This window comes from Myripristis murdjan, chromosome 18 (genome assembly GCF_902150065.1).
Source record: "Myripristis murdjan chromosome 18, fMyrMur1.1, whole genome shotgun sequence".
Taxonomy (NCBI): domain Eukaryota; kingdom Metazoa; phylum Chordata; class Actinopteri; order Holocentriformes; family Holocentridae; genus Myripristis; species Myripristis murdjan.
The window spans coordinates 20,491,766-20,517,650 of NC_043997.1; the positions used below are offsets into that span (position 1 = coordinate 20,491,766).

At 41.4% G+C, this 25,885-nt stretch overlaps 2 protein-coding genes across 2 annotated transcripts; both read left to right on the top strand.

The window, feature by feature from the left end:
• The first annotated feature begins 320 nt into the window (after window positions 1-320).
• LOC115376253 (carbohydrate sulfotransferase 12-like) lies at window positions 321-2,040 on the top strand. Its single transcript, XM_030075745.1, has 4 exons — window positions 321-392; window positions 544-687; window positions 967-1,274; window positions 1,732-2,040. Exons 1-4 carry the CDS (start codon window positions 321-323, stop codon window positions 1,970-1,972), a joined length of 765 nt encoding a protein of 254 aa, XP_029931605.1. The 3' UTR covers window positions 1,973-2,040.
• A 13,815-nt stretch (window positions 2,041-15,855) lies between these two features.
• On the top strand, window positions 15,856-18,197 carry LOC115376254 (carbohydrate sulfotransferase 12-like). The gene is made up of 5 exons (XM_030075746.1): window positions 15,856-15,955; window positions 16,512-16,684; window positions 16,823-16,966; window positions 17,191-17,498; window positions 17,957-18,197. Exons 1-5 carry the CDS (start codon window positions 15,856-15,858, stop codon window positions 18,195-18,197), a joined length of 966 nt encoding a protein of 321 aa, XP_029931606.1.
• The last annotated feature ends 7,688 nt before the right edge of the window (window positions 18,198-25,885 follow it).

The window sequence follows — 25,885 nt, forward strand, 5'->3', positions numbered from 1 at the left end:
CACACACACACACACATTCGAACGTGAATTTCAGCAATCGAACGTTATATCCCTCCCTCCAGTTCGAATTAATATCGAATTTCGAAGTTCGTTGTCACAGCCCTACTCTACTGAGTGCATTTTTGTTGCTAGAATTTCAACATTTCACCAAAATTTTGTAAGAGTTATTTTTGTAATTACTGCTGTCATTGTAGTTGTTGTTGTTGTTGTTTTCAGGGTTAGCGGTTCTGCAACCGCGGCAGGAACAGAGAAAGCAGTTGCTAAGAGAGATGTGTGGTGACAGAGTGACATCTCCTGACAAGAAACGAATTTTAGCGAACATGCCTAAAAACAAGCTAAAGAACCTGATAGTGGATGACAAACATGGGATCATCTACTGTTATATTCCCAAGGTAATGTAGGCGTGATTATACAGTATACATCTGTTGACATAATGTCTTGATTTTGAGTTCCACCAGCTGATCTGTCCGCTGAAGCCTTAGACATTCTGGTTTGAATAAATGCCAATCAAAATTTTTTTCCTTTCTTTTTGGTCATCTACAGGTGGCATGTACCAACTGGAAGAGGGTTATGTTTGTCCTGAACCAGAATGAGTCACATCAAGACCTCATGAACATATCTAGAGACATAGTCCATGGCCCAAACACATTTAAACTCCTCAACAGCTTCCCTTTACCAGAAATGAAGGTCAGTTCATATTGCATTTTAATAAGGTATAGAGATTTTACTCACCTCTTTGTGTGGGTCACAGGAATAAGCCTACAGTTGCATGTCTATGTAATGAGGGGTGGTGGTTGGTCAGACCCAAACGCAGGAGTGGTTTGCAGAGACAAAAACTATTTATTAAAAGAAAAAAAAAAAATACAAAGGAACACAAGGAACCTAGGGAAACACTGGAAGCACAGGGAACACAGGAATACATACATGTAATAAACCATGATGTTGGATTTGCTTTTTTGGCATCAGGCAAGGCTGAAACACTACACCAAGTTCTTGTTTGTTCGGGACCCGTTTGTTCGTCTCATCTCTGCCTACCGGGACAAGTTCCAGCGGAATGATAAGCACTTCTACCTTAACTATGCCCGTGACATGCTGCGTAAGTATAGCAACCAGTCCAATCCACCAAAGTCAGCAGACAAGGCCTTTGCATCAGATGTTCGCCCGTCCTTCAACAACTTCATTCAGTACCTGCTGGACCCGCAGACAGAGAAGCAAGAACCCTTTGAACCACACTGGAGGCAGATGCATCGGCTGTGCCACACCTGCCTGATAGAGTAAGGCCCACCTTGTCAGGGCTGGACTCGATTCACATTCCTTTGATAAATTGTTGCATTTAAGACCAATAATAATAGCCTATAATGAAGTAAGCCAACAAGACCATTGACAGGAAGATTGGCTGCCTCTGCTGGCCTCTAAGCTGCATTTTACATTGTGACTCTTCAGATTGGATTCCATGAAAAATCTCCTGGATTGCTTTTTGGCACAAAACAGGACGAAGGTCCCTGCTCTTCCAGTAACAACCTCAATAATATCACTTTTCTTAACCATGATCTCATTTTTCCATGGAAATTAGAAATATTGTAATTAAGCTGGCAATTTTTTGTTTTTGTGTAAAAGTTCCACATATGGCACCTTAAATTAATTTACAGGACAATGCCAGTTCTTTGACATGTGACTTTGTCCCATTATCTCCATTGTTTTTCTCACTGACTTTTTACTCTCTCTTGTCAGGTATGATTTTGTGGGTCATCAAGAAAGTCTTCAAGAGGATGCTGAACATCTGCTCAGGATCTTGAAGCTGCAGGATGACATCAAGTTCCCTCCGTCCTACGACAACATGACAAGTGCCAGTTGGGTGTCTGACTGGTTCAGAGCAGTGCCTCTTGAGGCCAGGAGGAAACTCTACAAGCTGTATGAGATGGACTTCAAGCTCTTTGGCTATGGCAAACCAAGCACACTGCTGAATGACTGACATGAAGTTATGGTTTGGACAATCCTTGTCTTTCTCAGAGCAAGGATTAGGATGTTTGCCTTGAGAGCTAAATGCTAGACAATGATTGGCTTAGACTCAATGAGAATCCCAGCAAGTTTTCTGCTCAGCTTCAGCTAAGGTAGTTGTAAGAGAAAATGCTTCTTGACATATTTTACAATGAGCATGCTGAGATTATGTCCTGAACAGTTATCAGACACAGCACATGTCCTAAGTATTGCATTGCTACACAAGGGGAACAGGGAATGGTGTACTTTGATTAGTTACCATGGCAGCTTGCCAATTTTTTTTTTTTTTTTTTTTTTTTTTTAAAGCCAACCAACCTAACCATGCCTTTATGGAGCTTGTTTTGTGCAGTGGGGCACAGTCATGCTGGAAGAGAGAAGGGCCTTTCCCAAACTGTTGCCACAAAGTTAAGAGGGGAATTGTCCAAAATGTCTTGGTGAGCTGAAGCATTAAGATTTCCCTTCACTGGAAATAAGGAGCCAAAGCCAACCCCAGCAAAACAAGCCCATTATCATTACCCCTCCTCCACCAAAATTTACAGTTGTTAGCATTTTAGATTTTTAGGTTCTGGTGTATAAAACGTTTTGTGTGACATTATGTGTTAACTGTAGTTTGATTGTATATGTAATGGATGTATTGTGTGTGCTGCTATATTAATTATGTTCTCTTGAATGCCCAAGACAAATTTCTCCTAAGGGAGACAATAAAAGTGAATCATATCTAACCTAAAACTCCTCTGGCAACACACTGGTGATAATCTTTTAATACCGGGTCTCCACACAGTGAAGAATTTGATATGAGACCTTTCCTGGGGTTGTTGAACCTCTGCTTTGTGCTGACTCTTCGCCTTAAATGGCTGATTAGTGTTTTTCACTATTGATGATTGTGTCTTCACCTGTCAATTTTCAGTTTAACCTGACAGGTTATTCACCCAAGTTAATATTCATTCAAACATGTATATACTTATTCAACTTGTATCTAACACTTGTGTTATTCTTTGGTGATTTCTACTTTGCATTTTTGTACTGACTCTCCCACTTTGTATATATTCATAAATAGTGTAAAAATGTTTATTTGAAACAATTAGTACCAACACATGAATGGTTTTGGGTGGAGTCTATACAGGGCCGGCTCTGGGCATAAGGTGGTATAGGCGGTTGCCTAGGGCGCCATCTGCTGGAGGGGCACCACCAGTGCCTGTCACTGTCAGGGAAAATATCGTCATGTCAGGGGCACTGAGCCGGCACTGAGTCTATATATAGCCCTGCTGGGCCACAGTCTTGACTAATACCTGATGTTGAAACCCCATGTTGAAACATCATATCTATTTGATATTTAAATAAATGAATTGGGAACACTGACGTATTGTGTGGATTTACCTTCTCTACCTTTCTTTTTTTATACCTACACACCTGGCTAGTGTTGGGATGTGTCTAAATTTAGTCCCATTTCTTGTTCAAGATGTTATAGCCCAAACCAGTTTTTCATATTAAATACTTTGAATATGCCATTTTTTAATTTGACGGGTACACTGTGAACAAAAAGTATTGGGCCACCTCCACATTACACCTTCAGGAACTTTATGACATCTAAGTCTAAATCCACAGGAATTAATATGGAGTTGGTCCCTCCTTTGCTCCTTTTACCCATTCATCCAGAAGAGCATTAGTGAGGTCAGACACCGATGTTGGATGAGAGGGTCTGGCTCACAATCTCCATTCTAGTTAATCCCAAAGGTGTTGGATGGGGTTGAGGTCAGGGCTCTGTGCCGGCTGGTCAAGTTCTTCCACACCAAACTCAGCCAACAGAATTGTGCCATCATGTTTCTTACCTTTTATCCAGCCATTGGTTTCCATTCATTCCACTGTGATAGGAAAATGAATTTCAAGAGATTTCCAACTTTCCTCACATATGTACTCCATCACTATAATAAAGTCATCATATAATCAAAATCAAGGGATTTTGACTATATGTTGTGAAATCTTTAGAACCCCGCTTGATTTACAAAATGATTTGTTGCAATGTAAAATGTGGGTAAATTGAAGTAAACGGGCCAAATATTCAAAATCACTGTTGTGGACCTTTAAATCCCCTGTTCATTGCGTCATTATTCAGATGACTGTACTAAGATAAATGATGGACTGGACAATGGCAGCAGCAGGAGCAACTGGCAGTGTGTTCAGAGCCGGCAGAGCCCTGTGCTTGATCTGCAGCCTGCTGTGTCTTCTCAGTCTCACTGATTCACTGATGGACAGACAGGAACTGGTACATCAACTGTTCCTGTACATTATAAGTATATGAAATGACATGGATGTTTGCAAAAATTTGAAAAAAATCTGAAAGAAGGAGATTTGATCAACCAAAGAAATCCTTGGTTGATGAGAGTATTAGAATATAATAATAAAAAAAAAATGCAGGGAACAGACATCTGAACTCATTCTGACCTCATGGTGCCCTGTTACGATGACTTACTGTCAGCAGTTTCATAATCCTATATATTCTGTTTATTGACAACCATTGTTAAGTCATTTTGCAGGAAAAACTAAAAAAAAAAAAAAAAAAAACAGCTCAGGACCTGGAATCGTTAAAGGTGATTGGATCAGTCTCCATTTTACTACAGTTACATGTGCTGATAGTAATGAAGATTTTTTTTTTTTTTTTTTTTTTTTAGAAAAGGTTTGACAAGAAAAGTTGCACTTCACATTAGACCACCTGAAAGTCTGCTGGCTGAGAAAAAAGAACTTATTTCTGACTTTTCATGACTGATTATTGGAACATGGATCATGCTTATTTAATGATATTGTTAAATAAGAAATCTGTGGTTTTACTGTTGTGACCATGGGGACCACATGGCCACTGAGGCAGCAGACAATGCCAACAGACAGTGAGTTGATGGCCACCTGTACAGTGTGTTTTTGCTGGGGGTGCACACCCAGTTCATGCTGCCATGTTGACATCTGCCTTAACTGAACTTTATTATTGTTGCTGTTTCTTCTGTTGATCTCATATTTGTTTCATGTTCACCAGTGGTTTACTCCTTGGGTCTGAGAGGCCGTGGGCAGAGTCTGACCTGGTTAAATACATTGATTGCTCCTGATTGAGGTAACTGGTTACACCTGCACCAGGGAGTATAGTAGTGCAGGTGGAACATATCAAGTCAAAAGTTCCATTTCTCAGATATTAAAAGGTTGATATTGAGGTTCACTATTGCTAAAATGACATGATTAAAAAAACTGTTATATATGATTGATTGTTAAAAGAGGGGAGGACCCTGGTTAAAAGTAAACATGATCATTTAAAGGTGGATGATTGTAATGGTTCAGGCTGGGTGGGTGGAGTCCTGGAGAATGCTGTAGGTTTTAAAAGGAGGTGAAACCCTCACTTCAGGTCTTTTCCATGCCCTGCTGCTGTTTGTTGCTGTGAGGAGCTGTGCTGCCTGCTTTAAAGGCATGTTGGGACCGCCCCAAGTAAATTGCCATCCTTGTGCTTGTTAAAATAAATCACCCTGAACTTTGCTCTGCTGTGTGTGTCTGCCATCCTTGCTCATTTTAAGAGTTCTGGTCTAGTGCTGCAGTGTTACAGTACCTTCACCTAAGCACTGTTGTGACACTTAGGAAGAGTGTGTCTTAACTCAGAGCTTCCTTTCAGAGCTGCAGTGCTTCATGGACGTTGTGCATGCCATGTTTAATACAGTTCCAGCTGCACTGGAAGATCTGCAGACACCTCTGGTGGTGGCCAAGGCCTACACTGACAGAGTCAAACTTGAGATTGACTGGAAGAATGGAGGTGCATTTGCAAAACATTAAAACAAGGCAACTGATAGAATATAGAGAGATAATTATAGCTGCTGTGCAGAAATGGTTGGGGCCGGGTAAATTTAGGCAATTCTGAGCAAAAAGTGGAGAATAGGAAGATGAAAAGAAAGGTGGCATTTTAATGTGCACTCTGCATCAGTTGAGGCTTGAATGCATAATTTATGGTATGAAGGACAATGCTCCATCTCACTGAGCTAATTGGCAAGTGTCAATTCATGTGAGGCTTCACAAATTGACTAAGCCAGTCACATGACAGCAGCCGCCTATGCATGGAAAGGCAGATTTCAAACCACTGTAAAAACAAAATCAGTCATCAAGACAATAATCTGAAAATACACACATTGTATCTAGACAGCATGGAGATGTTGGTAATTTGTTTTTAACAATGATTGATTTGCTCCATAAGTGAAAACTGATGTTTAGGTGTAAAGTGTACAAAGGTTTCCTCAGTATTGGGGCTACATTTTGATGAAAGTTGCAAAGCTGTAGCACATATGGTTGATTTATTATAAATTTTCAAAGTTTTGAAATTTAGAGGCTTGCTGTAGCGCCACCATCAGGACTATTGGCTTGTGTTTGCATCTGAGGTAATCTGGCATGGGACTGGACCTTTGTGCAAAATTTGGTGATTTTTCGCGCATGGGAAGTAGGACTTCCTCGGAAGACAGAAAGAAAGAAAGAAAGAAAGAAAGAAAGAAAGAAAGAAAGAAAGAAAGAGAAAGAAAGCAGCAGCAGCAGCAGCAGCAGCAGCAGAAGAAGAAGAAGAAGAAGAAGAAGAAGAACACAGGAATACAAGAGGGACCTGGCAGCCCCTAATAATAACATGTTTTAACTGGTGCCTTCCTCAGGGTGTTTCCAGTAATGTGTATGCTGTAATGTCTGTTGATGCCCCCTAGTGGCCAGGTAATGTTATTTCACCTGCACACATCTGCACCTGATTGCCTCCATTTTCCTGTGTTCCTTTGTGTTCCTTTATGTTTGTGTATGCTGTTCTACCATTAAAATTATTTTTGAAAACTTTTGAGGTGCAAAATCATTGATGTAGATTTTGAATATTTGCAGCTTCATGAAAAAATAGTGGAGAATGGAAAAATTGCTCCAAGATTTTCAGAGTTGAGAGACTCCACAAACTGGGGCAGCACCTGCAGGGGCTGCTAGCTAACCAGCCCTGGCCGACTGCTCACACTCACAGACCCTGCTGTGAGCTGGCTGGAGCTTTTGTTCTCCCAGCAGCTCATATATGTCGGCATAACTGGTTTGAATGGAAAAGGTTGTAGGATTTACATTTACATATTTTTATATTCTGTGTCTGGCATGTTGGTGAGCCAGAGTGGAAACAGGAACAGAGGAAATGGATGTAGCCTCCATGTGCCCCCAGCAGCACAGCAGAACAGGGGCTGGAGCTCAGGGGAGCATCCGAAGGGTTTCTCTCAGAGTGACATGATGTTGATGCCTCCTCTACAAAGCCTGAAGCTGCTTTCAGATCAGCTTTGGACAAGCAGCATGAAGAGAGCCGCATGTGGTGTCATTTGTGCATTGTTATTAGTATTGCACTCATTTTAGCATTACTTATATCAGCATTTATTACCAAGTTCCAGTGTCTTCCACCAGTCACTGATATACAACACAATTGGTTAAAAGTCTTTTTTAAGTCTATTTACTCGTCATTGTGTTCTACTTGTATATGGGATATGGAAAAAAAACCATATAGTTTGGTATTTTTGCATCCTTTGGGCAGCAGGTGGCAGATAATCCGTGTATCATTCGTTCTTTCTATTTTCAATGGCCAATCAAAAAATAAAAAATGAAAAAGTGACTGGTTATTTTGTTATTTGTTTTTTAATCTAACACCAAAATCCAAAATATGCCTGGTTTTTCATAGTTCAATTTTAGGCTCGGATCAAAAATACCAAATTGAAAAACGGGAATCAGGACTGAATTTGATTTTATTATTTAATTGGTCCGGTTTACGTGACCCAGAAGTTTGGTAACGAGCGGTAGCTCACAGCAGATCACAGCACCCTGATCACCGCCGCCATGGATAGTTATTAGGTGTTGTTTCGAGGACCAAAGCGTGTGGCTCTAAAAGAAGAGGACATGACAACCGAAAAAATCAGCTGAGCTGAGCGGCACCGGACGCTCACCTGTCAGATCCGGCAGACCTGACCGGGTGGGCGCGGTACCGTCCGGTGCTGCGGCCGGCCCGCCTGATGCCGCGGCCGACTGGCGCCGCGGTAGGAGTAGTAACATGGAAGTAATTTCACCTAGGGCGGCATCATAGGCAGAACCGCCACTGTGCAATTTCACAGAAAAGGGCCGGGTTTCCCAGATCGGTTAAGAAGGTCTCCGGAGCTACTACCCATCATTGTTAAGAAGCTCAGCTGATTTTTTCGGTTGTCATGTCCTCTTCTTTTAGAGTCACACGCTTTGGTCCTCGAAACAACACGTAATAACTATCCATGGTGGCGGTGAGGGCGGCGGGACTGAATGCACCTGGCTGCTGTGATCTGCTGTGAGCTACCACTCATTACCAAACTTCTGGGTCACGTAAACCGGACCAATTAAATAATAAAATCAAATTCAGTCCTGATTCCCGTTTTTCCATTTCGTATTTTTGATCCGAGCCTAAAATTGAACTATGAAAAACCAGACATATTTTGGATTTTGGTGTTAGATTAAAAAACAAATAACAAAATAACCAGTCACTTTTTCATTTTTTAATTTTTGATTGGCAATTGAAAATAGAAAGAACGAATGATACACGGATTCAGGTGACTTCACTGATCACCTCACCTTGTATCAGAAAGGAGGAGCTAATCAGTGAAATCACCTGAGGCCTGTACCATAAAGCTGGATCTCGGCTTAGTGAGCTAACTTCAGGCTTAACCCTGGCTTTTCTGTACCATAAAAGTGGCTTACTTTTTATCGGGCTACGTTGCCGTGGTTACGTATGCTGAACACCTAACCTGCTCCGGAGCAAGTTAAGTTCAGGATAAGAGCTCAGCAGGTATAAAAGCCCCACCTGCTGACCAGTCAGCTCTCTTGGAAAATGGCCTGCCCATTTTCCCTTTCTTCTTTTATAAAATTCAAATTAATACATTTTACAATTCTTCTTGTATTTTTTTAACTTATGACTCCGCACTGCCCAACCAATAATTGATCTTGTAGACTGATGTAATATTTTTTATTAAAAAATGTTTTTGAAAATAAATGAGGAGAATTTAATTCAGAGGGTTAAATAAAAGTCTGACTAAATACACGCCAGCCTCTGGTCTCCTTTAGGTTTCCATTAGTTTGCTCATATTTAGTATTTAGGCTGGCTGCCCTGAAAAGTCCACATGAGAGTTGGTGTCAAATGTTTCACAGTCTTTAAGGGACAGTGAAATAATAGCCTATTTTAACCAGCAGAATAAACACGAGGCGTCAGATGCTTTATGAAATGAAATATCAAAACCAGTTGAATCAAAGTGACGATTCTGACGAAACTCAAACTGAGGGCAGACCTCCATCAAGGGTCGCCCCACACTATGAGAGAGGGCCAGTTCCTCTGCAGGAGTGTGTGGGAGTGGGAGACACATTCATTTACTGAACACACAAATGTTACTGTAGTCAGATCGACTCGTGCCGTCATGGTGGGGAAGTAATATTATAATCGCACTAATTTATGCACTGACATAGTCGGCGATTTTTGCCAGCATTCCTTGCGTCTTTTGGCTACTGCAACTGTGTTGCTTTTTGCCTGGATTATTGATGTCTGCTCCGCCGTTGTAAGGTATGCGGCTGGGTGGATTTTTCCTTGTCTGTGATTGGTCACATGCAGCAAACACCGCCCTTTTTATGTGAGCGCACACAGATCTAGATTGGAAAAGCCTGGGTTGAATTAGCGAGTTGATAGCCGGCTTTATGGTACCGAAAATCTGGAGTGCGGATGTCTGGTTAAGTGAAGCCAGATAAGTAGAAAGCCCGGCTATGTTAATCCAGCTTTATGGTACAGGCCTCTGGTGGAGGTCTTGGTTGGAATGAAAGCCTGCAGCCTCTCGGCCCTCCATGGCACAGGATTGGACACCCCTGGGCTAGTGGTCCTTATCATCCTGTTTCTCACAGGGTTTCCGCTACATGTAATTCATCGTGGCGCACCGCCACGGCAAAATAAAAGCCGCCACACCTTCGGAATGATGATTTTTTTTTTCTTCCAGATGTTAAAACAATTTTAAATGGATATATATATACACATATATAGGCTATGTAGCCTTTATTTGCGCAAATATACTTATCATAATCAGTTTGAAATGATAATTTAAATATCATGAAATGTTACATTACACTGCAATTAACTTTAGTCATCACCTGCCTGTTTGATTACTATTGTTGTGCGCTAGCAGAGGGAGAGAAAAGGGCAAGAGAAAGGTACCTGGGCAAGATTAAATTTAATCCAATTTTTTGGTCAAGCCTGTGAAAACGACCCTAAGGTTATCGTTAATGTTAACATTGTAGGGCCTATAATTTCCGTGATCACGAAATTTGCCAAATAAAAGGCAATATATTTTTTAACGCGGAATATCACCGAATTTGACATAATTTGAATGAAATGCTGTTTTGTGTGGAATATGGACGTATGTCTAGGGAAAATCACATGGAGGGAAGCAAATCTGGGTGGCACAACCCCTCCAGTGGTTTCACCTGCACCACCAAGAAAAAACATTCCAACACCTGCACCAGCACTGTACAGTCCAAAAGGCAAAGAAACTTTCCAGCTACAGCAGCGCACTGACATAGATGTAACAAAGCGAAGAGTTCCCACTCTGCGCTATTTTCACTGGCTTACAGCAGCACACTGGCTTAGCTTGTCTATTCAGAGAAGAGGTATCACTTCGGCTTATTTTTCAATCTCTGTTATCACATGCATACTACTGCTTATTCATTGGTAGCTGAATTGTTAGGTCCGTTTGATAAGTAATTTACATTTAAAAAGAAAATAATAATTTAATATATTGTTCATGGGGGGGGGGGGGGGGGGGGGGGGGGGGGGGGGGGGTCAACGATGCTGAAGCCCTCCCCCACAGTTTCAAAAATCCTAGAGGAAACCCTGCATATAGCATATAGATACTGCTTACGACACACAGTATTTTATATAGGCCCCTTTACTTTTATGTTTCAGAGGCTGTAAGAAAATGCTCCCTCCAGCCAAGTCCTCAGGATTTTGAAGTTGAGGATGAGATTAAGGTTTGGCTACGGAATTCAAGAGACAGCGGGTGGACGAATTGAGCGCTACCATCGTCGGCTGACTACCCAAGAGATATATTTTCAGCATCAGAGGTCAGAGTTTTTGCAGTTTTTGCTTTTTTTTTTGTTTGAAGTATGGGCTGAAAAATGTGCCACTAGTAACTGAATTTGAATCATTCACATTTGAATTTTGACTGCAGTTCCTCTGATGTTCCGTTGACCATGTTTAGTAGGAAGAGTTAGGGGGTCACCAACAGTATGTAAGTCTCTACATATTCATTTTACTACCCCCTGCTGTCTGACACTCTCACCCCCACTCCCAAACGGACTGCAACTGCAACTGTTACACTACACACTACACTACTGATAGATAGCAACACGCAAAGACTGGAGGGGAAGGGCCGGATCAAGTCGGACAGTTCCTGAATCCCAGTACCGGGCATCAGGTTCTGCCACTTGGTTCATGGTGTCATGCTGACCCTGAACCTCCGTCGGAGTGAGTTTCTCTTCATTGTATTGGCAGCTCAAATGGATGTGGGTCAGTGCCTTCACGTTCCCATCCATCCATTCATTTTCTATTTCCTTTCTTACCTCTATTTATTACTAATGCACACTTATGTTCATAATTGTAATTGTATATTGTATATTGTATATAGGAGTGTATATATATTCTTTCTATTTTTATTTCTTTTTTATCCTTTTTACTTGCACAGTGCTGGAGTTGTCACCATTGCATTTCACTGCTACTGTACTTGTACATCAGGCATGTGACAAATCAAACTTGAACTTGAACTTGATGATGTCTTAAATGAATAAGGCTGTAATGTGCAGAGGAGAACATTTTTCATTCAGTGTAATGTGTTTGTATTTAATAAATGAATTGATTTGAATCCTTTTGACTATTGTACATTTTTGACAATGCATATATATCAATGACCGCATCCATTTTAGATGTATGGAACTCCCAAAGGAAACTACACTAGTAGCTGAGATACATTTATGTGTGGAACTGATTTATTGTTGTAGATTAATTTAACTGCAAAATCAGTGTGGGCCTAGTGAGGGCAGTGAGGGCTTCCTGAAGGCTAGGTAAAGGCTGCCTGCTGTGCGCCCTGTAGCCAGCCCTAAGTGGGCCCATACAGGGCCAGTGCAGGCTTCCTTAGGGGTTAATGAGGGTTGCCCATGCGGGACCAGCACTGAGGGGCCAACATTTTGCCAATGAGCAAATTCTCAGGGGGCCTGCGCGGGCAGCCCACTGGGGGCCCTTACGGCTGCCCTAAGTGGGCCCATACAGGGCCAGTGCAGGCTTCCTTAGGGGTTAATGAGGGCTGCCCGTGCGGGACCAGCACTGACGGGCCAACGTTTTGCCAATGAGCAAATTCTCAGGGGACCTGCGCGGGCTGCCCACTTGGGGCCCTTACGGCTGCCCTAAGTGGGCCTGTAAAGGGCCATTGCAGGCCTGTTTGCTGGGTAGTTGAGGTTCCCAGTACGAATGGCATAGCGATGTTCTGCTACCCTGTCACGAAGCCTCCTCTTAGTGAGGCCTACATAAAAGCAGCCACAGATACACTCAAGATGGTACACTACATGGGTTACATTACAATTGATGAAGCCATTGATCTGATACTTCTTATTAGTGAACACATCATGAAAATGATCAGTCTTCACCATGTTCTCACAATAATTACAGTGACCACAGCGGAAGTTCCCCCTGGGTTGGCGTAGCCGAGTGTCATGTTTGGGACCTGGAAGGTAGCTCCTGACAAGTTTGTCCCTGACTGTAGGAGCCCTTTTGAAACAGATGCCAGGAGGCTCTGCGAATATCTCCCATAGTGAAGCATCACTCTCAATGATGGCCCAATTTCGTTGGATGATCCGTTTCACCTGGACAGCTTCTCAAGTATGGTTTTTGGGCCTACTCCTGTTTGGGTTTGGGGCGGAGCAATTCAGATCGTTCAAGGGACACTGCCCTGTTGTGGGCCTGAGTGAGGACCTTGGGACGGTAACCTCTCTGCTTGAAGCGCTGTTGCTTTTGAGAACTTTTGAGGTGCAAAATCATTGATGCAGATTTTGAATATTCGCAGCTTCATAAAAAAATAGTGCAGAATGGAAAAACTGCTCCAAGATTTTCAGAGTTGAGAGACTCCACAAATTGGGGCAAGGCAGCACCTGCAGGGGCTGCTAGCTAACCAGCCCCGGCCGACCGCTCACACTCACAGACCCTGCTGTGAGCTGGCTGGAGCTTTTGTTCCCCCAGCAGCTCATATATGTCGGCATAACTGGCTTGAAAGGAAAAGGCTGTAGGATTTACATTTACATATTTTTATATTCTGTGTCTAGCATGTTGGTGAGCCAGAGTGGAAACAGGAACAGAGGAAATGGATGTAGCCTCCATGTGGCCCCAGCAGCACAGCAGAGCAGGGGCTGGAGCTCAGGGGAGCTCAAATGAAGAGGTAGTTGTATGTTTTTGGAATGAATAATATGCATGGCAGAGTGAGAATAATAATTAAAAAAAAAATGATCAAAGCAGAATTTTATTTGTCATTTATTTGTGGGGTAATTTCACCATGTTTAAACAGTACCTAGAGTAAGAAGTCTCGACATGAGCTGACAGCAAGACTTGACAAGAAGCACAGTCATTCAACCAACTTTTGACTGAACTACAAAGACACTTGTAAACATAGGCGGATATCCGGGTGGGGGGTGGGGGGGCAAGACCCCTCCACCCTCCCACCCCCAGAAAAAACATTGTTAACACTAATAAATAATTTTGAATAATATTGTAATATTCAATGAAAGCACAATGCAAGCGGTGCTATTTATAAATGTAAAATAGTTTGTATTTAAGTGTTAAAAAGTTATGACCCCCCAGTTCTCATGAGTTCTCATCGGGCCTGAAAATTAAGACCCGACCCGACCCGGGCCGGACTGGGCCAGCCCGAGGCCCGACCCGACCCGACTAATTAGCCGAACTTTAGGCCCGACAGCCCGATAAAGCCCGAAAAAAAAAAAAAAAATCGCCAAATTCGCCATTATTTAGCAGAGCCGGTCGGCCGCGGCACCGGGGCACCATCAGTCGGTATCAGGCGGGCCGGCCGGGCACAGGCCAGCATCAGGCAGCTCACCTGTCAGATCCGGCAGACCTGACGGGTGGGCGCGGTATCGGACGGTGCCGCGGCCGGCCCGCCTGATGCCGACTGATGGTGCCGCGGCATGTGCGGGTCAATACGGTAGTCTAGAAAACTGGAGATTTTTTTTTTTTCTCGTGCGCCCCCAAGTAGATTGCGCCCTGGGCAGTTGCACTGCACATAGCAAAAACCGTCCCTGCTGCCGAGTCTGCCAGCACAGCGGGATACTGCTGCAACTCTCTCTCACTTGTTTGCGCTGTGCTCGCACAGCTGGTCGTCTGTCTGTCACTGAAAGTTTAGCCTCCAAATCCAATCCAGTCTCTCACTCTCTCCACCAGTCACATAAAAATGAAACGTCATAATCAATAACACAACACATAATTCTATTTTTTTATTAAAAAAAAAAAAAAAAAAAAAAAAAAAATCCCCCACAGAACCCGAAGCCCGACCCGACCCGCCCAATTCACGTAAATTTTAGGCCGACCCGACCCGACCCGAAAATGTCGGGTCGGGTCGGGTCGGGTCGGGTTCGGGCAGAATATGAGAACTCTACCCCCCATGCCTTGAAGTGGTTTGGTCCGTGGTTTGGTCCGCATCCGCATCCGGCAGCTTGGTAACTTTCAGTCAGTCCGTCAGCTTGAAAGGCAGCAGGCTGATGAGAACTAGCAAGAAAACCTCCTCAAGTGAAAGCCAGTGAGTCATTTATCACACCACTTGTTCACCAAGCACAAGGTTGTAATATGAAAAGTGATATTTTCCCCCTGCTTGGTATCTATTTTTTTGCATTTTAAGTTGCATTATTTTGTGGCATAGTATCATTTCATTTTCTTATTTGATCTAAAAGGGACAGTTTACAGCTCAAACATATACTGTATGTCACTATTTGATGCCATATCTTGCTTTGTTTTTTTGTTGACACTACAATAAATCTGTTTTTTGAAGAATAGTTTGATGTAGTTGGATTATTCAAGGTATTTCCTCTAGTTTTTTTCTAGTGCTTGTAAAGCAACTTTGGTGGACTGTAGTAGAAATAGAACAGTGAGCAAAGAAATTTGCCCTATGACCCACCATTTTATGATTTTACACAGTGACAATAAAACCATAATATTACACATACATACATATACATTACCTTATCATGGTGAGGTGTAGCAGGAGTTTGTCACCGGCAATGTGGAACATTGCTTAACACATCTGGTGAGAAAATTCCTTAAGGAGTCTTAAAGGGAGCACTTTGTTTCTGACACATTTCAGGACAACTTCGCAGAAAGGTGAGTGATAGCTGATGGACATTAAAGTGTAATGTTTAGAACGCAGTGCTAAAAAGCAGTAGTTATTCTAGTTATGCATAATTGTTTTGCTATTATTGTTAGTTTTATTACTGTGTTCTAATGATGGCTAATAGAAGGCTGAGCAAGTTATTTTTATGTAAAGTTGAATTTTGTGAGTGCTGGGTATTACCTCGAATGTACAAAATATGATGAACATTTTCTGTTTTTGCGCTTTGCAAAATCAACATATCCTTATCTCATGACTGCTATAGATGTGATAAGGGGTAATCACGTTTACCTGACTGACGTTATTGGTGTTTTTCAAGAAGAGAAAATGCACCTAATATTTTGTGCATGCAGTTGACTTTCTCAGTTCCTGATACATTAGTAAAGGCTGACACATTTAACGGACTCCAGTTGCCATGAGATCATCCAAGATCCGCCTGATCCTTCAGATCCTGGGATTCATGGCTCTTATCATGCTGTCCATTTACCACCGGGACATGTTACAAGGGAAGAGAGGTACGATGTGTGTTTGTGTCTTACCTGATTCACTGTCTAATTTGCTCTTTTTTTTTTTTTTTTTTTAAATAATATTGTGCTCTAAATATGCAGGCTGTAGGCTACCTTGCGTGTGTGTTTTTTTTTTTTTTTTTTTTTGCAGAGTTTGCCACTACTGACAAACATGGTGAAGACAAGAAACACAACACTGTAAAAAATGTTGGACCATTAGTTCACTTAGATTACATGACTGACATCTCAGCACTGTAAAAAATACAGTTGAAATTCAGAATCTTTATATTCTAAACTGATACAATAATTTATTTGTAATTTGTAAAGTGTTTGACAGTACAGTTAGCTGCTTAGTCTCTTCTGAGTTGTGGTCGATACACAGGGTAGCTCAGAGCCGGGTAGCCTATAGTTTGGAAAAGATAAGCCTGGCAGAGACTTGCACTCTACTGAGTGCACTCTTCTTGTTCATTTTTGTTGCTAGAATTTCGACATTTCACCAAAGTGATGTAAGAGTTATTTTTGTAAATAGTGCTCTCATTGTAGTTGTTGTTGTTTTTGTTTACAGGTTTAGCTGTTCTGCAACAGCAACAGGAACAGAGAAAGCAGTTGATAAGAGAGATGTGTAGCAACAGGGATACATTTCCTGACAAACTTATTTTTGACAACATGACTAAAAAAGAGCTAAAACACCTGATAGTGGATGACAAACATGGGATCATCTACTGTTACATCCCCAAGGTAATCTAGGTGCGATTACATACAACAGAAATACAGTATATATCTGTTGACATAATGTGTAGAGACTGAAACTTTAGACATTCTGGCTTGAATAAATGCTAAATCTAATTTTTTTTCTTTCTTTTTGGTCATCTACAGGTGGCATGCACAAACTGGAAGAGGGTTATGTTTGTCCTGAACCAGACTGAGTCACATCAAGACCCCATGAACGTATCTGGTGACTTAGTCCATGTCCCAAACACATTCAAACTCCTCAACAGCTTCCCTTTACCAGAAATGAAGGTCAGTTCATATTGCATTTCCTTAAGGTATAGAGATTTTACTCTTTGTGTGGGTCACTGGCATAAACCTACAGTTGCTATGTCTACCTGTAGAATCAGCCTAATGCTCTCAGTTTAGACACCTTCCAGAGCTCCCTCAATGAGAAAAACACAAGTTTAGTGGTACCAGAAAGTGCTACTGTATGCCTAATAAACCATGATGTTGGATTTGTTTTGTGGCATCAGGCAAGGTTGAAACACTACACCAAGTTCTTGTTTGTTCGGGACCCGTTTGTTCGTCTCATCTCTGCCTACCGGGACAAGTTCCAGCGGAAAAATGAGTACTTCTACCTTCATTTTGCCCGTGACATGCTGCGCAAGTATCGCAACCAGCCCAATCCACCAAAGTCAGTGGACGAGGCCTTTGCGTCAGATCTTCGTCCGTCCTTCAACAACTTCATTCAGTACCTGCTGGACCCGCGGACGGAGGAGAAAGAACCCTTTGAACCACATTGGAGGCAGATGCATCGGTTGTGCCACACCTGCCTGATAGAGTAAGGCTTACCGTGTCAGGGCTGGACTTGATTCACATTGCTTTGATACATTGTTTCATTTAAGACCAATAATAATATAATAAAGTAAGCCAACAAGACCATTGACAGGAAGATTGGCTGCCTCTGCTGGCCTCTAAGCTGCATTTTACATTGTGACTCTTCAGATTGGATTTCATGACAAATCTCCTGGATTGCTTTTTGGCACAAAAAAGGACGAAGGTCCCTGCTCTTCCAGTAACAACCTCAATAATATCACTTTTTTCTTTTTTTAACCATGATCTCATTTTCCATGTGAATTAGAAATATTGTAATTAAGATGGCAATTTTTTGTTTTTGTGTAAAAGTTCCACAAATGGCACCTTAAATTAATTTACAGGACAATGCCAGTTCTTTGACATGTGACTTTGTCCCATTGTCTCCATTGTTTTTCTCACTGACGTTTTAATCTCTCTTGTCAGGTATGATTTTGTGGGTCATCAAGAAAGTCTTCAAGAGGACGCTGAACATCTGCTCAGGATCTTGAAGCTGCAGGATGTCATCAAGTTCCCTCCGTCCTACGACAACATGACGAGTGCCACTTGGGTGTCGGACTGGTTCAGAGCAGTGCCTCTTGAGGCCAGGAGGAAACTCTACAAGCTGTATGAGATGGACTTCAAGCTCTTTGGCTATGGCAAACCAAGCACACTGCTGAATGACTGACATGAATTTATGGTTTGGACAATCCTTGTCTTTCTCAGAGCAAGGGTTAGGATTTTTGCCTTGAGAGCTAAATGCTAGACAATAATTGGCTTAGACTCAATTAGAATCCTAACAAGTTTTCTGCTTTGCTTCAGCTAAGGTAGTTGTAAGAGGAAATGCTTGTCGACATTTTTTATAATCAGCATGATGAGATTATGTCCTGAACAGTTATCAGACACAGCACATGTCCTAAGTATTGCATTGCTATACAAGGGGAACAGGGAATGGTGTACTTTGATTAGTTACCATGGCAGCTTGCCAATTTTTTTTTTTTTTTTTTTTTTTTTAAAGCCAACCAACCTAACCATGCCTTTATGGAGCTTGTTTTGTGCAGTGGGGCACTGGAAGAGAGAAGGGCCTTCCCCAAACTGTTCCCACAAAGATAAGTAGAGAATTGTCCAAAATGTCTTGGTGAGCTGAAGCGTTAAGATTTCCCTTCACTGGAACTAAGGAGCCGAACCCAGAGGAAAATTTTACTGCTCAAAGCTTGCTTTTCTACAGCTCCAGAGACAAAACTGAGATTCTTATTTCAGCCTCATTTTGGTTTCATTTTAGATTCTATTTTGTCTTATATGTTTCTCCTAAAATTCACTAGGAGAAATAGGTGAGACAGGACAGTGAACAACAGGAGCCATATTTGAGACTTAAAGGAGACACCTTGCCAAACTCAATTTAGTTTCATTTTAGACTCTATTTTTGACTTATATGTTTCTCCTAAAATTCACTAGGAGAAATAGGTGAGACAGGACAGTGAGCAACAGGAGCCATATTTGAGACTTAAAGGAGACACCTTGCTAAACTCAATTTAGTTTCATTTTAGACTCTATTTTTGTCTTATATGTTTCTCCTAAAATTCACTAGGAGAAATAGGTGAGACAGGACAGTGAGCAACAGGAGCCATATTTGAGACTTAAAGGAGACACCTTGCTGTGATAAAGTGGGTGAGAACCACACCATTTGTCCCTTTGCATTCTTTAAGTTAACATGCTTGTTAAGTATTTGTGGTAGCCAGTATTCCATCTTTGCTCTGTAATATGCAGACACATTCTATCCCGGGTTTGTTTGAGTTTGCATTATTTTGGATTACAGATCATACATCAACATTTCTGGATAAAAACCATACGTACACAAGTATTGTTAAAGTTAAATCACTTTATTGGTTCAATTAAATTCATTGTTCAGTCATGTGTTCTTTCAGATAAGTTCCTTTGAACTTCAAGGTGCATTTTAATACTCACCATGTGGTCCAGGGTCAAAGGAGGGAGTACTCCCATACTTCCTGCTTATATAACCTTACTGACATCAGTGAGGTCATCAGAGGATACCAACTATGGGGGTATTTGTTTGGGGAGTATGAACTAATTATGTGTTTTTCATATTGGGGTATGTATTGGAAGAGACAGATGTATCTTGAAAGATAAGATGATTAGCCAGGATATGTCAGGGAGAAGAGAGTGATGATTCGGTGACTTTTCTGTTCCTAGATAAAATAGTGACCATACCTGCTTTTTGGTGCAATCCAGGTGGACTCCTGTTTTATGCTGGTAAGGCTGCAGAAAGCCTCAGTGGTGTGAGGGCCGTCGGAGAGAGCGGAGGCCAAGGGTGCAGCTGAGTGCACATTGTTATGTTACTTTAATTTTACCATGAGTTCAGTTTGCTTCAGTTAAGCTGCGTTAACTGTTGATTTCTTTTGATACTTTTGTAAATATCTTTTTTTTTTTTTTTGTAAAATATGCTTCTTGGTGACACTCTGCTGTGTAAATAAACACCTTTTTTGATACTGGGACCATGTCTTCTGAGTCTGCCTCCTACTAAAACCAGTCACTCTGGCCAGGCTTCCCACACTTGCTAAACTCAATTTAGTTTCATTTTAGACTCTATTTTTGTCTTATATGTTTCTCCTAAAATTCACTAGGAGAAATAGGTGAGACCGGACAGTGAGCAACAGGAGCCATATTTGAGACTTAAGGGTGACAGGCAACACTAAAGCTAGTAGGCAATACTGAGCAATACAAAAGCTAGTATGGAGATTTTATAATACATACATACATACATAGTATGTATGTATCACACACACAGTAATAACCAAAAACGAAAAAACAAAAAACAAGGACACTTTTACAAATGCTGAAACAAATTATTGTTGTTTATTGTTGTTGGGGTTTTTTTCTGAATGCTTGGGCACTATATTAATGGCTGCTTTCACAAGACTTTACACAATAACCACAAAAGCTCACAAAAACCAGCAGAACATTCTACATCTCTTGCAAAAGTCAACAATTCTTGCAAAACTTTTAACTTTTAAGCCCAACGTTTCGACCATGAAGTTTTCCTAAAAATGCTTTTTAAACACTCCTAAAACAATAAAATCACAGAAGAAAAAAACATCTATACTAGAAAACGTCTTTAAAATGCCCTCATGCGGCATTTGTTTATCAAGGCTTTTTTGAGTTTGGTTTTCTCCACTGCTGTCCATCCATCGAGCGTACCACAGCACATGATGTAAGCTGCACGAATAAAAGAAAGCACAAATTAGATATGAATTCCCCTTACATACAGTGTCAATGTCTAGTCTTTGCACTTAGCTTGTTTTAATGTTTTATCTTGGTGCTGGACTTCAGCAACTGGTGTTGAATGTGAGCAACTGCAACTAACCCAATTTCTCCAAGAATAGGTAGAGCGAATTGATCACAGTACATGACGTACACATGGAGAGATCAATTTGAAATCAATTATAGATCAATTAATCAAGCACATCCCTAATTGTAATAGCAGTTAAGATAATTTGGTCAACAGGCACACACGCACGCACACACACACGCACAGAGATGATAATTATTGTTACTTCTCTTGACCTAAATTTGTTACCAATATCTATAAATCAACATTTGTGGCTGGAGCTGCACAATATGAAATAAGAGACTAGGCACTGTGTAAGATTTTGGTTATCATATTAACCAAAATAAAAAATAAAAGTGAATTAATTGGAAAAACGAAATAAAATAAACAAAACACACATAAAATAAAAATGCTGTGCAGTAAAAGAACAATGTTTCTGTTACCATCTTCATTATCTTTAGGTGAGCCAGGGTCTGGTTCATAAAACTTTATCTTCTTGGGGGGGTAGCGCAGTCTTTTGGGCATCTCTTTTTAAAATTCTCCTGCTGGGCATTCCATTCTGTGAAATATGTAAAAGCACAACACATTTTATTTGTATTTTTAAGTGGTTCTTAGGTAATTTCATAGAAAGACAAACAGTACGGTATGGAACAAAGAGGGGAGAACACATTATCACATTACACATTATATGAGTGTGCAGCAAATTTCATCATATAACATATATACATTATTTGAAAATAACCCTAATACCTAACTTGTAACTATCTACTGCCACATTGCTCCCATTCTCCTCTATCCAAACCCTATTCTTAACGCTGCAATTACACTAGCTTTTGCACACCATCGGAAAAGCTCCGGTTCTCTGCTTTCAGAAACCGTCTGATTTTTTTCGATCGCACCATTGGTTCAGGAGTTACGGTATGAGAAGCTCATATTACAAACATGTGACACAACGGGGACTCTTCTGTGATTGGACGGTCGAAGTGTCAGTAGTCCTACAGAGTTACCGTAATGGCACTGTATATAGGCGCAAAGCGCCGTTTCTCCGATTCCCGACGTTTGTTAAAGTTTCTGTATATCATAAACGGTCTAGGGGATTTCGATATGTAAAGTAGGCATACCGAATCCTGTCGGCGCCGACATAATTGGTTTAAGAGACGTCTTTGCTGTCTTCCCCGGGCTTCATAAACCTGCGGTCCATCCTGTGGGTTGCAGTGCGTCACTGAAGGCTAACGAGACTCACTTCCGACAGCACACGGAGCGCCTGATTGTAAACAACCAAGTCCCGCCCCTGTCCTACTTCTGATTGGCTAGTAGGCCTAGTTAGTGTGGTTGAGAACGAAACCTGCACTTCAATTGGATCCAGAGAAATGTCTGTTAGATAAATCTGGGCGAACCCAAATTTGTTTCCCCCCCGCAGTCACGCCGGTACACCGGAGCTCCGACACGGCGCCGGAATGCCATCACCCCTGCGGGTCCCTCCCCCCAGTCAAAGACGGGGCAGCCAGTGTTTAGTAACAGTTAACAGCAACACTCACTTGTCATCAGTCCATGCTGTGAAAAACACAGATTTTAGCTGCAATCGATGCGCAACTGTCATTTTATAACTAAGAGAACATTTTTTTCTGTCCCCGGGAGGACGACATGCCTTTTGGTTAGTCTGTAGCCCTGTTGATTGTTTGGTGATGATTAATTTCAGTTGATGATGACGGTGCAAATAAAGAAATTAACGTCAAGCAACTCACGAAAATTAAGGTGATCCTCCCATAATTTGGCCTTGCTGCAGTAGCTAGCATTAACATTGATGAAGTTTGTAGCCAAGAGTGGGCGCGGCCTAGGTTAGCTAACGTTAGCATCTGCCGCATACGCAGACCGGATTTTTCAAAAAGTAACAGAACCAACATAAATACCGACTTTTTAAATGATACAATATCGACTCAAATTGCAAACAAACAAACATAACAAAGATTTTGCTTACCTTCTTTTGCGAGGACCTACAGCAACCTTTTCTTCCATCTCTCCTTGCTGCCTTCACGGACGCGGTTCCAAACAGTGTTGCCAACTCCTCAGTAAGGAAAGTCGCTACTGGCTGTCCAAAAAGTCGCTAGAAGTCGCCAAATGACGTCATCGCCTAATTTGCATAATTGGCAATTTGTACGTGATTACAATGGACGCTGCAGGAGAGGAATAACATCGTAGGAGAGACAAAAAGTGAGTAAAAAACATCCTAAATATGTTTTAGAACTACAAATTTACGGGAAGGGCAGGACCAACGGCGGCTTTGCGCATGCGCGATTCATTTGCTGCCTGGATGCAGAGTGGTGAGTCTCCTCTCTGCTCCTCTCCTGACAGCAGCTGCCTGCGACTGCCGCGCGCGGCTCGAGGCTGTGACCACCTGTGAGGATTTTGGGGCGGGGGAGGGGCTCGCGGCAGCACCCGCTGCTCCCTAAGAACAGGAACTGCAGAGGAACGATACGTGCTTTCATGTCAGTTTCCAAAATACCAGAAGTCTCCAGTAACACCAGGAAAAGTCGCTAGATTTGTCGCTAGTCGCTTTTGACAAAAAAAAAGTCGCCATGGGGAGTTGGAAAGTCGCCAGATTTAGCGAGAAAGTCGCCAAGTTGGCAACACTTTTTTTAAGTGTCTTATTTTCTAACGCTGCTGTTGTGCCCACATCATCCAGCGGGTTCACAATTCAGATCTTTGTGCGCAAATTTAAGCTGCTTCCGTATTGGGTACGCGAATAAAGCTATTTAGCCTAAAATTTATTTGACCAAAGATGAATTAATTCACTTTTTGTGATAGTAGCGTAGAGTACTTATGCTGCATTCGGTTGTACTGGGAAATGGGAAAAATTCTTCTACTAAGAGGTCTAAATACCCCAATAATAAAAATTTTATTGAAATAAAAATATTAACAGCTAACAAATGATGTTAAAGGTGTTATTTAAGTAACTTCTTTTCAGTGCTTTTTACAATAGGGTTCATCAAAATGTTTTATTCACTAATCACATTATCAGATGTGTTATCAGGTACTGACATTTCTATATCTATCTATCTATCTATCTACTTTCCAATTTTAAAGTGTGAAAACCAGCAATTATCATAAATATTACACCTGTGATCTGTGATTTATTATGATTATAATGATGCTTCATCGGAATCTTAATCAACTTTTTAATGGGGAAAACTTTGATTTGATGTTCTTTCAGGAGAAAACTTTATATCATATAATGTGTACCAGAATATGCAAAGTGTAGTAAAATCAACTGGATTCGAATAGCTATGTAAATGAAATTTAGCTTTTTTAATGTGCCTTTTCTGTCATCCCTAGTTTCACTGTCCCAGCAGCTCCAGCTCCAACACCAGTCAAGCTGTATGAGTTTGGTGTTATAGTGGGGCAAGTCTTAATTACACAACCTTATTTTAGTTTGATGTGTTCTGATGCTGTAGTATTTCTCAAGATCACAGGGGCATTAGATTAAACACACATACAGATGGGAAACAAATTAAAGGAAAAACAACATTAAGTGTCTTAGCAAGGTTTTGGGCACCACGAACCACGAGAACTGTTTAAGTGTGCTTTTTGAGTTTTTGAACAGGATGGATGAACACCGTTCTCACAAAAGATCTGTACATGGAGAGGGATATTATGGTGGGGCAGCAGTGCATTAACACTCATTACAAAGACAAATGCACATTTGAGAGTTCAGTGGTGCGAAAACCATCGGCACTGGTCTACAGATATGTTGAAAGAAGTGATGTGGTCAGAGGAGTCATCCCTCTCCATATTCTCCACAAGTGGGCGAGGTCATGTGTAGCATGTACCAAGATAACGCTACAGGTCTGAATGCTGCACCCCTAAAGTGAGGGGGTCTGCTGGCTCTGCTATGCTGTGGTGGGCATTTTATCGACATGGATTTGCTCCCCTTGTCCCTTATAGAGTTTTTCCACTATAGTACCGTGCCGCGCCACGCCGGGAAATTCACGGTTCCGCATTCATTCCCACTACACCAGCCCGCTTGGTTCTGGGAACCAACCGTGAAAGATTTCAGCCCAGTCTGACATCTGGTGCTGGCCCAATTAGAATGGGGCCGCAGAGGCAGGTCTAAATATGATCTCCTTCGTGATTGGTCCGTTAGAATATCAGTTATCCAGGCTGCTACAAACTGACAAGTGACAAGTGTCAACCATTAAACCTTCAGCCAGTAGGCTATTATTTACAAACATTAGTTTCTGGAGACATTATGGAAGAAATTGATTTGCTTGCTGAGTTTTTTTGTTGGGTTTTTCTGTTGTGTAGCCTAGTTTACATTTTTCTTACAAATGGAAATGGAAATGTGAGCACTAAGCACAGATGCAAAAGTGGAGAAAATCTGAGAATTATTATAGAACTTGTTGAGATCTCTTTTGAAACTTAAAAGGAGTCTAATTTGAGCATTTGACCATCTTTTTGCTCTGGAGAAAAAAATGAGAAGCAGGAAAAATAAGCTATAGTCTCACTTGGGTTTCACACAGATCTCATAGTTGTCTAGGAGAAATAAATGAAACATTTCTGAGAGCTCCTTTCTGATTTTCTTTTCCTCTGGGAAGCCAACCCCAGCAAAACAACCCCGTTATCATTACCCCTCCTCCACCAAAGTTTACAGTTGGCACAATGCAGTCAGGCAGGTAAGGCTCTCCTGGCATTCACCCAACACATCCACAAACCAGCTGTCATGTGTTCCTTTAACCACCTTTGCACTCAAACTGCCTGTCATTTTTTAGGTAATCTGTAGTTGTTAAATAATGTCAAAATCTGTTTGGTAAATAATACCTACTTCTATTTTCCACTAACATTTTTTATTTGTTCAAGAGAACTGACTCCAAAAATCCAGTTGTATCCAGTTGCTTGTTTTATACATTTTGATGTATGGCATTAATGTGGGTTCAGGTAGCATTTTAGATTTTTAGGTTCTGGTGTATAAAAAGTTTTGTGTGACATCATGTGTTAACTGTAGTTTGATTATATATGTAATGGATATATTGTGT

Excerpts from the sequence above, each read along its gene's own strand:
- LOC115376253 (XM_030075745.1), top strand. The coding sequence starts at position 321 with ATGCCTAAAAACAAGCTAAAGAACCTGATAGTGGATGACAAACATGGG. Across the intron at positions 393-543 it reads TCTACTGTTATATTCCCAAG|GTGGCATGTACCAACTGGAA; the intron begins GTAATGTAGGCG and ends GGTCATCTACAG. Across the intron at positions 688-966 it reads TCCCTTTACCAGAAATGAAG|GCAAGGCTGAAACACTACAC; the intron begins GTCAGTTCATAT and ends TTTTGGCATCAG.
- LOC115376254 (XM_030075746.1), top strand. The coding sequence starts at position 15,856 with ATGAGATCATCCAAGATCCGCCTGATCCTTCAGATCCTGGGATTCATG. Across the intron at positions 15,956-16,511 it reads CATGTTACAAGGGAAGAGAG|GTTTAGCTGTTCTGCAACAG; the intron begins GTACGATGTGTG and ends TTTTGTTTACAG. Across the intron at positions 16,967-17,190 it reads TCCCTTTACCAGAAATGAAG|GCAAGGTTGAAACACTACAC; the intron begins GTCAGTTCATAT and ends TTGTGGCATCAG.